The following is a 16269-nucleotide window of genomic DNA, read 5'->3' on the forward strand; positions in this document are numbered from 1 at the left end:
GGGGGGGGGGGGCAGGGATGTGTCTTGGAACAGAAAGACTTGTCAGTGATTCATATTGGCATCTTGTCGGCACACTCAAAGGCATTTCACTTCATGGAATTTTTGCAAAGAGCTCTTTTTATAAACTCTAAAATATTAATTTAGAGGTAACTTGTGCTAAAACCCATTAAATATCTTTAGTTCATTTCTTTTCAACAAAATGCATTTCCCTTTTTATGAGAAAAATAATTATAATATACCAAAACTGCAGAAAATAATGGTAATACTGTAGCCAAAGACAGCATGCGTAGATAAAGATGAGCATTCAGTGTCCTCACACGCACAAATGATTTAAAAAATGTTGTCCCAGAGTTCTTTAGAAAGACTTCACTCTCAGGTTATTTCTTTCCAATATCATATACTGCCATATGTTAAACCTGGTATCAATGTAAAGATGTTTGCGTTAAATGTATATTCTCCTTCTCTCAAAGAAATATCCAGTGGTTTAAGTGATAGAAACATTAGATTCTAAAGAAATATTTACAAATAAAATAGCAGAGATCATGTTAATAACAATATTATTCAATCCCTAAGTACTTTATGTTTTTGACATGTAATTAAATAGTTGTACACTGTGGTCAAGCAAAGGAGCTACATACTTTGTTTTGCTGCTTTATAAGTAAATTGTACTCTTAAAATATAACATGATATATTGAAAATGTTTTGTGGCATATGTGTGGTTTGTTTACATTGTCATGCATTATCACATGCTATATGTTTGATGACAGCAGGGTCAGTGAAGACAGGGCTGTGTGTGTGTGTGTGTGTGTGTGTGTGTGTGTGTTGAACGGCTCCTTAACCGTCCCCGGGCTGCAGGGATGGCTGGAGGAGCCTTGCAGAATGATTACACAGAAACCAGTGGGCTGCTGGCTGCTCCCACTGGCAAAGCAATTATTGTTATTTGGGAGAGAATGGATTTCTGAACATTGTGAGATTAGACCGCTTAATCCCTAAATGAATGGCTCAGGGTGTTAATAGAGATTGTACCAACATTTGTGTTTTGCATCTGTATTGTCTGTTGTGTATTCTCCAACACCTGTCATTCTATGTTTTGTAATGCATCTAATACTATTGTGGATTTTCTAGGATCGTGAACACAGGGATTGTTTTCTTGTAATACTTTCAAGAAAAGTATTATCCCTTCCTTTGTAGTTTTCCAACTCCTGTGGTTGAGTTTGATTTGCTGTGGCCAAGCTCAGCACTAGCTGTCGTCCTCCCTGATGGACAAGAAACAGACATCTCTGCAGAATCGGGCGAAATATATATAAAAAACCACCAGAAATTGTAGTGGATAAGCAGTGTAGGAAAAGAGGTTGCAGAGGATATGAGAATCCCCGTTCAAAGAGGTGTATTATTGCAATCTGAATGAGTCAAAGAAGGCTGTGCCCTGCAGGGAATCCCATCATCTCTCTCAGACCTTGATACCGGGTTGAAGACGGAGCTTGCACCGGCTCTTTTATCTAGCCTGAGATTGGTGATTAGATTGAAGAGCCAAGCGGAGGAGATGCAACTCCTCTCCTCCTCACCGAGAGGAAAAGCAATGTTCCACAAGACTACACATTCATTACTCTAAATAAATCTCCATTAAACAAATGCCATATGCATAATTAGGCTATAGGAATAATTATAATTGTGATTAGTTTCTCCATGGGCCGACCTATGTAAATTGTGATTGACACCAGGAAAAAAAGGAGTGCATAAATATGGCTTCAGAGATACATCGAAACACACACTGCTCAGAATAACAAGCATTCGAGTACACAGGAGACAAAGGGATTCAGGGCATGGGTGTCTGTAAACATACCACCGCCGCGCATTCATAATACAGGACTGTACACAACCACTGTGTGTTTCTGTACACACTCTTTGTCTCCTCCTGATATAAATGAAGTGGACCAAATATTATAAACTCAGTATAAAACAACAGCATCAAAGCCCCAGAATGAGCACACAGTTAAATAAACACATCTCTTAAACGGGTAATGATAAGGATACATTCCAAAAGATTTCAAGCTCTGTACCAATTCCATTAAACATTCAGTACATGCACATTCAAGTATAATTTCACAGAATATTGTATCAAAACATTTTGTTGTTTAGCAGGTAAAATGTCTGCTATGTTCACAATAAGGTGTTGGCATGCTGACATGAGCTAATTGGCCCTGAACATAAGCCAACAAGTTCAATTTAGCATGAGTTTGTTGTTTATTTTAGTCCAAACAACAGTGGTAGATAAACATCGTCATCAGAGGTGCCTGTGTACTGAAATAATTCAACATTGACTTTAATTAAGTGTATTATGTCAACACTAGGTTCCACATAAATGTATTAGGTTAGTTGAAAGAAATAGTATTACAGTTATCCTATTATGCTATATATTATGGGTCTCAGATATATAAAATATGTATGTGATGTGTTTTGCTCAAAATACCAAACAGATCATGCATTTTAGACATCCCTCATATCCCTCTGTTTCAGGCCTGTTAGAGAAGTGCAGGTTCGGGGTCCTTAGCTTGAAAAAAAAAAAGAGGAGGGGGAGCTAATGCCTGCTCAGAATTACCCGGCAGATGCAGCTAAATGCTGCCGTGATTAAACACCATCATGTTCCAAACCACATCAAGGATTAGTTCTGAAACAGTATGGAGCTCAAATGCTTTTTCTCTTGCAGGTTTACCACAAGGTGAGTTTCTTTTTTATTTCCTGATTTTTTCACACATGCTCTCTCCAGTCCAGCGTTAGCTCCGAGTGTTAGCGATGCTTGCTAATGTAAACAAATACCATATTACTTACAAAACATGTCAGGCATTGTTTCTGATAGGGCTGTGGGTCCCCATTTCCGATATTACGTCATATCGGAAGCAAATCTGGATAAGCGCCGTTGTTCCCCCGTTTTTAAAGATTTGGGTACGGAGGAAAAGAGAGAGGGTTTTATTTGCTGACGCTGTGTGAGTTCCCTGACACACCGGGGACACATATTTATGTATAAAATAGTGCATTTTGCATGATAAATACCCTTTAAGTTGAAACTATAATTTTTTTAATTTCAACTTAAAATTATTGCTTTCAACTAACCTAATACAATGTGTAATTTGTTTAAATAATACATTTATTTAAGTCAATATTTCCCAAAAAATTCAGTGTAGCTATCACCATAGTACTTTATTTTAGCGTTTAAGTAAAAGTAAAGTTTGCGAGAGGGAAAATGTGATGGTATCAATTCTTTAGTCGAGATCCTCTCAGCCTCTGGATGGTGTACATGATGTTTCACATCTGGTGGTCTACGTGCTGCTCACTGCCTTTAATGCAGATAATTCTAACTAAAAATACCAAATGATTTTCACTAAAACCTTAACATAACATTTATATGTTTAGTTTTTTTGTCAAGAATGAATTAGTTTGAGCTGGGTGTACCAACTAAACTGACACTGTCAAAGTGAATATGAGCCATTATCTGTGGAGATGGTAAAAATGCACATTGCCCCCCTGTGGTGTGAACCCGAGCAGTATCTGCAGAGTAACACAAAACAATTATTACCGTTTTAAGAATTCACCCCTGATATATTTGACACACATGATGCAACCGGACAGACAGTGGACGGCGATATTTCATCTATACAAACTGAAGTCAATATGTCAGCTGGACCCGGGGGTCCCTGTCTGTCTTCAAAAGAAAGCGATTATAGCCAAGCCTTGATCTGTCCCGCTGCTCAGGGTCCCGCTGGCAGGGCAGTCCTCATATTTCTGTGGAAATGGTGGAGCCAATTATTACCGCCGCGGATTCCACTTGATGTGCAGCTTTCATCTCCAAAAGCCATCTCTTAGGGAAACAATAACCAGTCCTTCCCTTCCTTTTGAACTCACATGGTTGGGGCAGCGGTGCTGATATGACCTGAACAGGTGACTGGGGGGGTGGGAGTGTTTTGCATTTTCTGTTCATGCTCGGAGAGGCTGGTCTGTCAATACATATGGTAAATCTGGTGTCAGCTGGTTTAATGCATATGCAAAATAGCCAGCCAGGTTGTGTGGAGGCTTCTTTTACATTTTAATGGAAAAGCTGGAAATGACAGATAAAGCCATTAACTGAAAAAAAAAAAAAAAAAGCAGCTTTTGTCACAAACCGGAAACCAAAGGAGACATCTTCAGGCTATCGGATCCAGACTGCCCTTTGGAAACCAATCTCTTCAGACCCACTTAGCTTCACACAACCACAAACTGCCAGGATATAAAAAGACCACAAGAAAACCAGGTATGATATGTTCACATTTATTGTGCAGTGATTTTTATATACATACATTTTATACACCTAATTTACATGAACAGAAATAAATTAATCTGCTAATGTTCTTAAACTCGTGTTGCCACTGACTGGGAAAAAGCAAAGGTAACTCCAGGTGACACGGGAGTGACATGGCAGTAATATGAGGCAATGAGACTACGTTTCATTAGTGTTATATCTTACACATTTAAAGAAGCAGTTGGTAAGAGATTTGGGGTTTTAGTGTTTAGTGAGTATTTCTAAAATATTTAGAAAGTGGGTATCTATTTCATTTGTTTCCAATCAATATGTTTCAAACATAAGTTTATACAAGTACCAGACATGTTACTCTTTTAAGCACAATTTTGATTTCAGCTTGGTTTTAATATAAAATAATATCAAATGAGTGTTTTTTCAAACAAAACATTGTGAAAGTTTAAAGGTTGTGAACAATTCACTGCTAACTGATGTTAGTTGAGACTAAAAATGTATTTTTAAAAAGACTAGACCCCTACTTTAGACCATATATGTATCATTATGCACCACTTGCACTCATTTAACAAGACGTGTTACTTCTTAACATTCATAAATGCATTTGTTTTTTTTATTTTTTAAATACAACGCTGTATTTTCTATGCATGTAAATACAGTCCTTTCCATAATATGCGTTTTAATTTAATTGAGTGATGTGGTTTTGTGTCTTTTGTAGAGGTATTTGTATCTCTATGTAGTGGAGTCAGCTAGCCTGAGGAGTAAGTAGCTAACAAATGTCTTACAAACGGCATCTTTAATATTAGAGATGACTATTACTATTGTGCTACATACAGTATCGATCACTGACGGACACATAAAGATAGCATACAACTTGGTTAATTAGTGTTTTCTTTATAAAAAAAGTAAATCTAACAAATTAATGTTTATATCATCTTAATCGTGTACGTTGTAATGTGTGGACACAATAAAAAATACATTAGATCAAGTGGCCCGGGGCCAAAATGTGGCCAAGGAAATAAAAATAAAAATGTAAACCAGTGGAGAAATAATCTCTTGGTTTGCCATATACACAAACTGTAAATACAAACATTATAACCTGCCCTCATCTTTTCAGTCTGAAGGATCTGACAGGAAGTCTAACTTTCTAGCGCTAGCTTATGATAAACACTGACACTTACTAGAGTGACATGCCTATGAAACACGAAACAACACGTCAACTCCAGCCTCCTCCTACCGTACGGAAACACAGAGAAAGAATTTACAGGATACATTGATGGGTCTTAAGCACTAAACTGCTGCGAGCAGTGAGAACTCTAAGCTATCAAAACATGCAGCTTGTGGTGAGTTTCTACAGTACTATTCAGTAGTTGGTAAACGGCTGTGTGAAAACCATGAGGTTGTATTTTTTACATCACTATTATTTCTAGCACACAATAATGGTTTTCGACATGGCTCTTTTGTTCCGTTGGCCTCACGCTCAATATGGCCAGACTCTCTCATTTAAAGTGAACAAATGAATCGCAAGGCAGCTGTCATATCACCACACACCATACAGGAACATCTGATTATTGCACACTAGCACTGAACTTGCAAATGTCCATGCAGAATGTATGAGGAACGCACTACACTCAGTGGCTGCTCACTATGTGACAGATGACCATACAGTTCTTTGGAAGACTAAAATACATAGTTTGGGAGGGTCAGGGTCATACTACCTACAGCGCTTGTATTACAACCTAGGGTTTTGGAGAGAGCGGTGCAATGGTGTTTTAGGAAATCATTATTAGTGTACTGACAACGACTTTGTGACAGTAGTAAAAAAATAGGAGGGTTAGAGATGAAAGTTGCACCAAGGAGGAAAAGGGAACGATTTCTGTGAGAGAATCTAGCAACCTCATTTTCAAGCAAATTCTAGCATCTGCATGTATATATATATATATTACATCCATAATCCAACATTCATAGCATTGTTTCTGTTAAAACACAAAAATAGTTAAGACTCACAGAAAGAATCCCAGGAAAGAAAAAACAAAAGATGCTTGGGTTTCATCTGTTTGGAGATGGGAGTTCAAAACAGCCAATAAATGCAATCTTTTCACACACATATTTTCCCAACAAACTACTCCACGCACTAGACTAGTGACTAGACAAGTGAAACGCTCGTAAGGCGAAACTGTGGTAGAAGGGTGAGAGAGGGAGAGTGAGAAGGGGCTGTGGTGATGGACCTTGTGTTTGGATCCTCTTCACTCCAACTCAGGGGGACTGGGGGCCTGACCTGTAGCTCTTAAAGCTGCCCAGCAGACTTTGGACCCCCTTCTTCACCCGGCGGGCCACCGAGTCAGCGGGGGGGGTGGGGAGGCAATAGGCCAGGCTGGGCGGACGGGCATCCAAGCATTTCTGGTAACGAAGCTATGGAAAGAAAACACACTCGGCATGAATGGTGTGCGTTTACAATGTCAGCCAGTGTTGAAAGAATTCAACCTTTTTTACATCTCCATGTCATCTCTCCACCTGTACGGTTCATGTTTTTGTTTGGAACTCACCATGCAGGCAGCCTGTACGGACTCACTCAGACTGGCCGCGTTGGGTTCACACCAAAACATGTGGATGGTGTAATCTCCGGGGCCCTCGGCCATGATGAAAGCAAAGCTGTGGACGTCCTTTCCCACACCCATGAAGGAGAGGAAACGCACCCTGCACTCTGACAACACGTCCTCAGTCTGGAGGTAGAAATACAAATGACAGTAAATTATTTGAATTATAAATTAGATTGTTCCAGGTTATTCACAGACATTAAAAAATTATATCCTCTATTCCAGCCCTGTTAGAGAACTACAGGTTTGGGGTCCTTAGCTTGAAAAAAGAAGAAAAAAAAGAAGGTGGACCTTGTGCCTGCTCAGAATTCTACGAGATACAGCTAAATGCTGCCGTGATTAAACGCCAAATCATGTTCCAAACCACTTCAAGGATTATTTCTGAAACAGTATGGAGCTCAAATGCTTTTTCTCTTGCGGGTTTACTACAAGGTGAGTTCCTTTTTTTTTTTTTTTCTGCTTTTTTACACATACTGGGTGTTTCTCAATCTCGAGTAAAGCTGCTCCAGCACCACTATTTCAAGCATACTACGTCATCGAGTGCCGCCGAAGTACTGTTCCAATGTCCAGCATACTTGGAATTCTACCGAGCCCGGCGTACTTCGTTTGGAGACGTTTCGAGTCTGCGCATGTGTAGACTACGCGGTCTTAAAATCCCCACAATGCTTTGCGCACGGACCAATTTCCCCAAATCTGTGGCGGAAAATGTAAGGCGGGGCTTCTCATATGACGCACACCTGCACACTTGCTAGCCTGTTCCACTCTTTGTTTTCCGAATCCCAGGAAGTATTGTTGCCTCGCTTCTGAAGCAAGACACTCGGAAGACATGTGCTACCAAGCAAGCGTACTCGAGATTGAGAAACACCCACTCTCTCCAGTACAGCTTAGCTCTGAGTGTTAGCGATGCTTGCTAATAGGCATGGGCGGTATCATTTTTTTCATACCGTCATACCTTGCTGACATCATACCGTGGTATACGGTATATGACGGTATCAGTCCCAATTTAAGGGGTAATTTCTCCCAAAAAAATTTTTTTTACTCAATATATCAACAGCCCCACCAAAAATATTTTCCNNAATATCGACTGTCCCAGTGATACGACTTTGCTGTAATGTCAGAATATGATTTAGAGGGTTAATGCTTGCAAGTGTTCAGGACTAGGAATCATACATAAACATTTTCCGGGAGTAAATACTTGACTTATTGAATAAAGTTTGCTATATTCACTAACTAGTTTGGCAATATTATTCCGTGCATGTGTTAAAAACCTTATTTCCATTTGATTCATTGGATTACTCGCGTGAATGTTTAGCACGTAAATGCTTTCGTTTTTAAAACCGTCCGACCTCGACTACAAAACCATCAACCAGTTGCATAGGATTAAAACATGTCAACACTCACTCACCCCGTCTTAAACATTCCCAAAGAAGTGCCTCTGTCTCTCGTTGTGCTGGATGAAGTCACTGGCGACGAGTAAACCCAAAATAGTCCCAAACAGGCGCAGAGGCATTTTTCTTTTTTACTAGTTGTCCGAGTTCGGGGCCGGCAAATGCTGCCGCCATCTTGCTCAGCTCAGCTCTGTGCTGAGCTCTGAGAGCGGGAAAGACGGACTGCCCTCCCCTGCCCTCTGCTGGCGCGTGCTGTGCATTACAACCAATGTCGTCCCTGTCAAAACTCCGTGTCAGTGTAATAGAATGAAACGGATCTGTGATTTGGCGCACAGTCTGTGACGTCACGGTATTGAAAATCATACCGACGGTATTTCCAAATACCCTGGTATACCGTAATACCGTCCAAGCCTACTTGCTAATGTAAACAAAGACCATATTACTTCCAAAACACGTCACGCATTGTTTCTGATAGCAACTTTCTGATCGGGCCGTGGGTCCACATGTCCGATATGACGTGATTTACGTCATATCGGACGCAAATCTGGATCAGCTCTGTTGTACCCACGTTTTTAGAGATTTGGGTACGGAGAAAAAGAGAGATGGTTTTGTTTTCTGGCACTTTTGTGAGTTCCCTGACACACCGGGGTCACATATTTATGTATAAGACATTAAAAAAAGCATTTTGCATGATAGGGCACCTTTAAGTGGTTAAACATAAAAGACAGGCTTATTTCCACCTCCATTTCAAAATAATAGGTTTTTAATTTATTAAGTGTTAATGTCCTTAAGAAAATTATCTTGACAGATTAGCTCCTTATTAAAAAAAACAAATAAATAATGTCAGTTACCTGTTTTGAAAGTATTGTGAGCGTGGCTGGTGCGATATTCACAGAGACAGCAGTCCACTCATTTTTATCTTTTCCAATAACTGCTGCCTCGAGCGAGTCATTAATTATATCCATACCTGAGGGACGTGAACATGAGACATATCCAAAGCACATATAACAAAATCACATTAGAGATTAGGACACACAAATTACAGTCATGATTTAAAGATAGCTGAAGTAATAAAATAATCATTAAATGTGTGAAGGTGTTTCTTACCAACTGGCTTTGCCACAAAGTGACAACCAAGGTAATAAACATGGAAGCGCTGGAAGAGCTCGTTTTTCGGAGCAGGAAACTCTGTTGAGTAAGATGGAAAAATTAGAGATCTATTTCTACACTCCGATTTATATCAAAGTGTGAAAACCCTAAAGGTTCTTTACCTTCAATGGGGACGACAGGTTGATTCGGGTCAGAGCTCAGCCGGCTCAGCCCCGGTTTGTTCGCCTTTCTCTCCAGCATTATCTAAAGATGAAGGCAAGGAAAATATGTGAATTCCAAGTACAGAATTCATGGTTGACATTGCACTGAATTCACCATGGTACAAAATGATATGAGATGGTGGCTGACCTTTGAACACATCTCATGCAGGCTGGTGGCGATGTTCTTGGCAGGTGAGTCACAGCGGAAAACATGACACTTCAGAACCTGAGTCAGGTTGTCTCGAGCCACATAGGCAAAATCCCTGCAGGTGATATCAGATGGAAAAGGTCACATTTACACAGGGAATCATTAACACAGAAGACGTGTAGAAATATATGCTTTTGAACAGATACAGCACACACAAGAGGACTAAACTATAATTATTATAAAGATTTCAAAATAGTAATTGTTGATGTGTACCTTTCCCTGTTCATGGTGGGAAATGCAGCATGAAAGAAAAAACACCATTGTTAGAGAACAGAAACAGAAAGCAGGCAGAAACAGTCAGGTTAGCTTTGGCTGCAATGCTCTTATCGATCCAGCAGAGGGCAGCAGCGAGCAACAGAAAGAGTGCACGCAGGAGAATGAAGTGCACGTCATGCAGAATCAGGAATACCAAGCCTCTGGGACATGAGTCATGATTACAAAAGGCGTTGTATTAGTTTAAACAGGAATAGACCATCCCAACAGGATAAAAGCAGAACATTCAACTGAGGGAGAAATGTATGTGGTCCAAACATAAGAAGTCAGAAGCCATCAAAATGATCCTAAAATCATCATATGAAACTACTTAAAAATAAGGAATCCTATAGTTCATCCTATATTTTGATTTTAAAAAGGTTCCCTTGACATCTCACCAGACTATTTGAATGAAAATGTAGTTCATGGATAGCCACTTTAATGTCCCCTTCATACACACACATATCCCCTTTATGCTAATCCCATGCAATTTGGGACAAAAACATGACAGTGTAATTAATTGTAAACAAAAGGGTTATATGCCATTTGTTTTCTAATTTAAGTAAACTAATTTGATATATGTTTTCTGTTAGCTGAGCATTTTAAAACAAATGAAAAATGTGAACTGCAGTATGAGTAGAACCTTTTTTCCACCCCAATGCAAATAAAAAAAAGATATGAATTATGTAAAAGTACAATTCAAAATGAAATAAAACAGGTTTTAAAAAGCAGTTGTTCAAAGTTAGACAAATAAGCCGTGTGTAGTTGGGGCATCTTCATTCTGTCCTGTGTTTACTGACCTGCCGTTGTCTCTGCCAACACCCCACACACGGATGCTGCCGATGGGCTGAGTGTGAAGCAGAGTCTGGCCCAGAGGGTCGATCAAGTTCATCGTGTCGTTCTCCAGAACCATCAGCATGTCCTTACCCTGAGACAACACACACAACCTCTTAGTATGAGCAGAATGGCTTAGAAACATTTTAACTATCAAGAGTCATTTTGCACTGCTATTAAAGAGTGACAGATGTTTTCCAACCTGGACCCCATTTACCCGTGTTTTTTTTGTCTAAATGACTAATGGGGACAGCTATTTTAGAAATTGCACCGGTATCGAGCGAGAAAGCTTTTGACAGCAGCCGCTAAACCAGCTGCGATGTAATTTCTCGGGGCAATTGCACGTCATCAATGTCCCTCCACTTCAGGGCTGGTTTGGTCACTCACAGGCTCAGATTGTTATTATCATGTCTGAAAACATTATAGAAAGGACCCTCCGGAGTTATACCATTTCTTTATCTCTCACTTGATACGGTCTGACACAACATGTGAAAACGCCTTTTCTGATTTGAGTTATTTTGCTTCAACTCCACTATGGATTTATCAAAGAAAACTTAAACGACTCAAAAGCACCTGAGAGGAAATAACGTCAATTTGTTTAGCAATCGCTAGTAAATACAAATTGTTTTTGATGTAGACATCCTACCCATATCAAATGTAGAGAGTTTGATGAGTAAATGTCATTTTCAAAACCATCTACATCACAGTGGACATCACAGGAATAGTCACATCCCCTCACCTCTCCCCAGATCCCAGCAGTGTCATGGAGGTTGTGTTTGTGGTAGGAGAGCTGCCTGATGCAGTTGTTGACAGCAACACTGCTCTTTCCAGGCACCATGTCCTCTTCTGACATCTCCACCCAGCCCAGGGAACGCACTGCAAAACACTGACAATACACAAATGCAGCACGTTAGCAAAAACAGGACAGCACGGGGAGGTTAAGAACCGTCGAGTCAGAATACTGGCCTTTTGTTTAGAGTTCATGCTGCTTATTTCCACATGTTTACAACTCTTCAGTCTTGTTGGTTACTTCATTAACAAAAATATGCTTGCTTGGCTACAAACATACAAAAGCAAGAAAAAAGGCCTCATTTGGTCTTAAGTTTAATGTGCCCAAAAGTGTAAAAATGTCATGTCATTTTGCTTTTTTTAAGTTCCTGTTGAGAAAGAACTAATGAGTTAAGTCATACTACAAAACCCTGTGGAAGAATTGCCACCTCTGTATTTGATCAATCGTAAATGTTTTAGAGCCGTTTCAAAAACCAGGTCTGTGAACAGTCTTTTGTATCAAGAGCAACAACACATATAAACACATATCTACCTTAGTTTCTAAATCTGTGCAGAGTGGAGCGAGCCTCTCTTCTTCCTCAGACATGGAGCAATTGTAACTATCAAGAGAAAGAAGGACATAAGGATAAGCAACAGAAAGATAATAAGAACAGAACAGGCAATAAAATACTAAATATTATTTATCAAAAAATGTTAACAGCCCATACTTCAGGTTGATGGATGCATAGCGTAGAGTGGCCCCTTCAAACTCCTTCAGGCTTTGATCAGATGCAACCTCTCCCTCCTCCTGAAAACACAGAAACAACAAAAACGAGTTACCAAAGGACATCTTTTATTAACAATCAAATCTAACTACACTAAAAACAACACTATATTAAATTCTTGCCACAACTTACATTCCACAGTTCCCCCTCACCGACTCCTTCATCAGTGCTGGAAAGGTGAGCCCAGGATTCCTGGAATATTAAAAAGGAGATATTATTGTCTGCAGACTTTCGTGCCATTTCCCCTATCCAAGCAAAGTTAGCGTGAGACCTCACCTCAGTCTCCTCGCAGGGTGTAGTCTCCAGGGACATAGTGGAGGACATCGTGGAGTCGCCAACTTTACCCAGGGGGGAAGGAGGCTCCCACTGGGTTGTGCCGGTGGGGATGTGCCAGTAGTATGTGCCCGATGTGTCTCGCACCCTCATCCATCCTGAAGGCAGGTCCGTGTCAGTCTCAAAGGCACTGGAGTCCCAAAAGGGATCTGAAAGTTGGAGAGCAAAGAGAAACACGAGAGGGGAACAGTGTTCAATGTCTGGTTGAAAAAGATGGAAACATAACGAGGACAAAACAAAGATTCTGAAAAATAAATGTATGTATACAAACAAACAGCATTGAAATTGCTTATGTTTCAAATGTGAGATATGTCTGCAAACCGATATGAAAACACAGGGATAACCATTCACTGTGGCCAGCAATCCATCTACCAACAATTAAGAACCACAGCTATATTTAGTTGCTACTAAATATATTTCAGGGTATTGAGTTAAACATTACCGAATAAACAGATAAAATACTGATGATTATATCATTACTACCACTGTACATTGTTATATTCAACTAATAACATTACTATACACTATAATCATAATGCTGAATATTAACATAATTCACTCCAATGTAGATGTCAGTGTTACCCAGTCCACCACATGGATGAAAAGGCAATATATCAGTTTAAAGACATTGCAATTTTTAATTGAGTGAAATGAGGGCCCATGGCTCAATATAGAAACGATATGCCTATATATTGCACATAAAACCCAAAAGCGTTTTTGATCCTAAAGAATACAATGCATTTGATACACGCAACCCAATGTAGCATTTATTAGTGGTTTACAAACATTTAATAATTGGTTTCCTTCGCACTGTTATGTGGTCTTTCACGGTAATAAAGACATCAAGGTCTTTCTTAGTAATACAGTGTTAATTTGTCAAAAATTAAAACTCCTCTGGTGTGTGCTACACCACAAGAGGAGTTGTAGTTGTTTTAAAGTACATTAATAATATACACGTACTGTATATATGCTTAAGTTATAGTTTAATAAACCATGTAATTATGATATAATGCTTAGAAATGCTATAAAGGTGAACTGAAAGGTAAGTGTTGCCCATTATTCTAACCTGAATAATCTATGTGATGCTCAGTGCATACTTTTGTGTTATCAAAGCCCATAGATAAGTTTTCACTGTGTCCTCTCGGTCTCTAATGGGAAGTTGTTTCCATACATCTGGTTGTATGTGCAAGCTCACATACAACTGCTAATTTGGGCATGTCAAATGTTGTATATGTGGCCTAAACATCAACACATGTACTTCTATTTACCCTTGTTGCCATTTGGAGTGCTGTCAGCAGTGTTGTCCTGAGACAGGGGAGGCCAGCTGGCCTCTTCCTCATTGGGTGTCCCATTCATGTTGGAGAACAGGAGGCAGGGATTTCTCCCCACAACAGAGGCCTCTCTCTCAGACTCCACATCTTCTGTCTCCAGCTCTTCTCTGGTATCACCTGATGTATCTTCGTCTTCCTCTGATGTCTTCTCTTTATCATCTTCTTCTCTCTTTTTGTCTTTCTCTTCTGTAGACTCTGCAGTGTCGATGAGCAGCGGCTTCTTGGACTCCTCCTGACTGAGCCCAGGGGTCATTGATATTTTGGGAGACTTGTTCTGCTCCTCGTTTCCTTGCTGTTCTTCCTGAGTGGTGTTCTGATGCGGGAAGTCCTCATTGTTCCCATTCTGGCTGATGTTGCAGTTGTGGTCCTGGTCCTGATGGTTCTCAGCTACTTTCCGCAGCTGGTTCTGGCCTTCTTTAACCCACTTAGCATTGTTGCCAGTAGACTCCTGTTCGCACCAGTGACTGCTGTCATTCAGCTTGTTCTTTAGCTCTTCGTCGTGTTTTTGTTTATTCACAACATATGGCATATCTTCATCATCATGGCCCCCCATGTTAACTTCTCATGTAACGTAGTAAAGTGCTGATGGAGGAAGAGGTTGAGATGTATTAGCATTACCGTTAGCATGCTAGCTAGCAGGCTAAAACGGGCACGATTCAGACAGAGTTACTCGTCAAAGTTCAAGGAAATTAATATTTGAAATGCGTTTACAACATCAATATCGCTTAAAAGTGCGAGTTACACTGGCTGTGAAACAACTAGCTAGCAAAATTACGGTCTGGAGATTAAAGTCTGTTTCTGTTTCGACTATTCCGGGTAGGCCAACACTGCGGTTACTTTCACGGTAGAATTTTCCCAACGAATATCAAACGTACTTCTGCAGCTTCACCTTTCATTTGCCAACACGACCTCTTATCAAAACGATAATAAGAAGCTAAGTGCATTATCTGTTAGATGGCTTTTAACTGAATACAGTTTTAACAGCAGACTGCATATTGAAATACAGCAATAGTATTTGGATGCCATCTCCGCAGCTGGATATAACGGGATCCATCGGCCATCATCACCGTCGTCACCTAGGCTAGGCTAATGTTAGCCCCAATGCTAAATCACAGCAAAACGCAATGACAGTTATTTATCAACCTTATGTTAGTGTACTTACCAGCTCCACCAAACCCCCAGTTGTCGAAATATGCTTAACTGTGCGAGCTTACTACATATTTCCGTAACTCGCTAGGCCTCGCGTCGTTTCTAGGTGGTGTTTTCTGTCAGTGGGCTCGACCAGCGATGGAGGCTGAACGTGCGTCACGGCAACGTCACCGACCGTCTCACTGCTGCCTCTCAGGCAGAGAGCAGGAGCGGGACTTCATGGAATAAAAGTTACTGTATGTTTTTGGGCATTTCTCCATTATTCCGGTGCTGCATGTATCATCATCCACCAAGCCCAATGCATTTCTTTAATTTCAACAGCAATATCTATATTTTGTCATTATTGCATAGGCATGAAGTGAACATTTGATTTAGCCACTCAAACATGCGGATCAGAATATGCCATAATACATCATTACATTAAGCTACTAGATTTTATATACCATTACATTTAGCAAAAATAATATCACAAATACATGTAGGCAATAATGAATTGATTAAATGGTATAAACATTGATATAACTTGCTTCTTTTTTAATAAACCTTTGTATAACTTCCCTTTGTTATGTTTCTTTGCCACTATTGGTTTATGCATTTGCTGTGTTTCATTTCAGAGGGAAAACTTGCACTTTTTACTCCACTATACTTGTATGGCATCTTAAATTACTGGTTATGATGTCATTTAAATAGGCCGAATATATATAAACAAATATATTAGATTATATGTTATTGTTAACCTGTTGAATCCCATCCCTGTTTTTCAGGTCTCAGCCTCGAAAATGACATTTCCAGAACAAATGACCATAACTACACTTCTAAAAGGGGAAAATCAATAATCTTTTTTCTCAAAGTAATGATAAACCTGTGAGTTGGATATAGAAAAGTCAGAATCAATATAGATGTTTTTTATTTTAAAGAAAATTCAGATTGAACATAGTAAAAAACTGTAAATGATAGTGTCCGTCCAAAAATTGTTTTTTACTTATAGTGAAAAAACCACCCTTGAATGATGGGATGGTAGACTAAAAG

At 39.7% G+C, this 16269-nt stretch overlaps 2 protein-coding genes across 3 annotated transcripts in view; both read right to left on the bottom strand.

Moving 5' to 3' along the window:
- The window catches only part of pde6d (phosphodiesterase 6D, cGMP-specific, rod, delta), an 818526-nt gene that overhangs the window by 747589 nt on the left and 54668 nt on the right, over positions 1–16269 (bottom strand). The window lies entirely within an intron of this gene.
- apbb1 (amyloid beta (A4) precursor protein-binding, family B, member 1 (Fe65)) lies at positions 4287–15434 on the bottom strand. 2 transcript variants are annotated; one of them, XM_010773433.1, is made up of 15 exons: positions 15254–15434; positions 14029–14673; positions 12704–12909; positions 12560–12619; positions 12371–12450; positions 12196–12262; positions 11614–11760; positions 10841–10968; positions 10002–10007; positions 9729–9843; positions 9542–9623; positions 9378–9458; positions 9122–9237; positions 6832–7008; positions 4287–6697 (listed from the first exon to the last, which is right to left on the bottom strand). In XM_010773433.1, the coding sequence occupies exons 2-15, from the start codon at positions 14642–14644 to the stop codon at positions 6542–6544; spliced, it is 2037 nt and encodes a 678-aa protein (XP_010771735.1). In that variant the 5' UTR covers positions 14645–14673; positions 15254–15434; the 3' UTR covers positions 4287–6541. The 2 variants fall into 2 exon arrangements, with proteins under 2 accessions (XP_010771735.1, XP_010771736.1); XM_010773434.1 differs by lacking the exon at positions 10002–10007.

Source organism: Notothenia coriiceps, unplaced genomic scaffold, assembly GCF_000735185.1.
Source record: "Notothenia coriiceps isolate Sejong01 unplaced genomic scaffold, NC01 NC01_scaffold00012568, whole genome shotgun sequence".
Taxonomy (NCBI): Eukaryota; Metazoa; Chordata; class Actinopteri; order Perciformes; family Nototheniidae; genus Notothenia; species Notothenia coriiceps.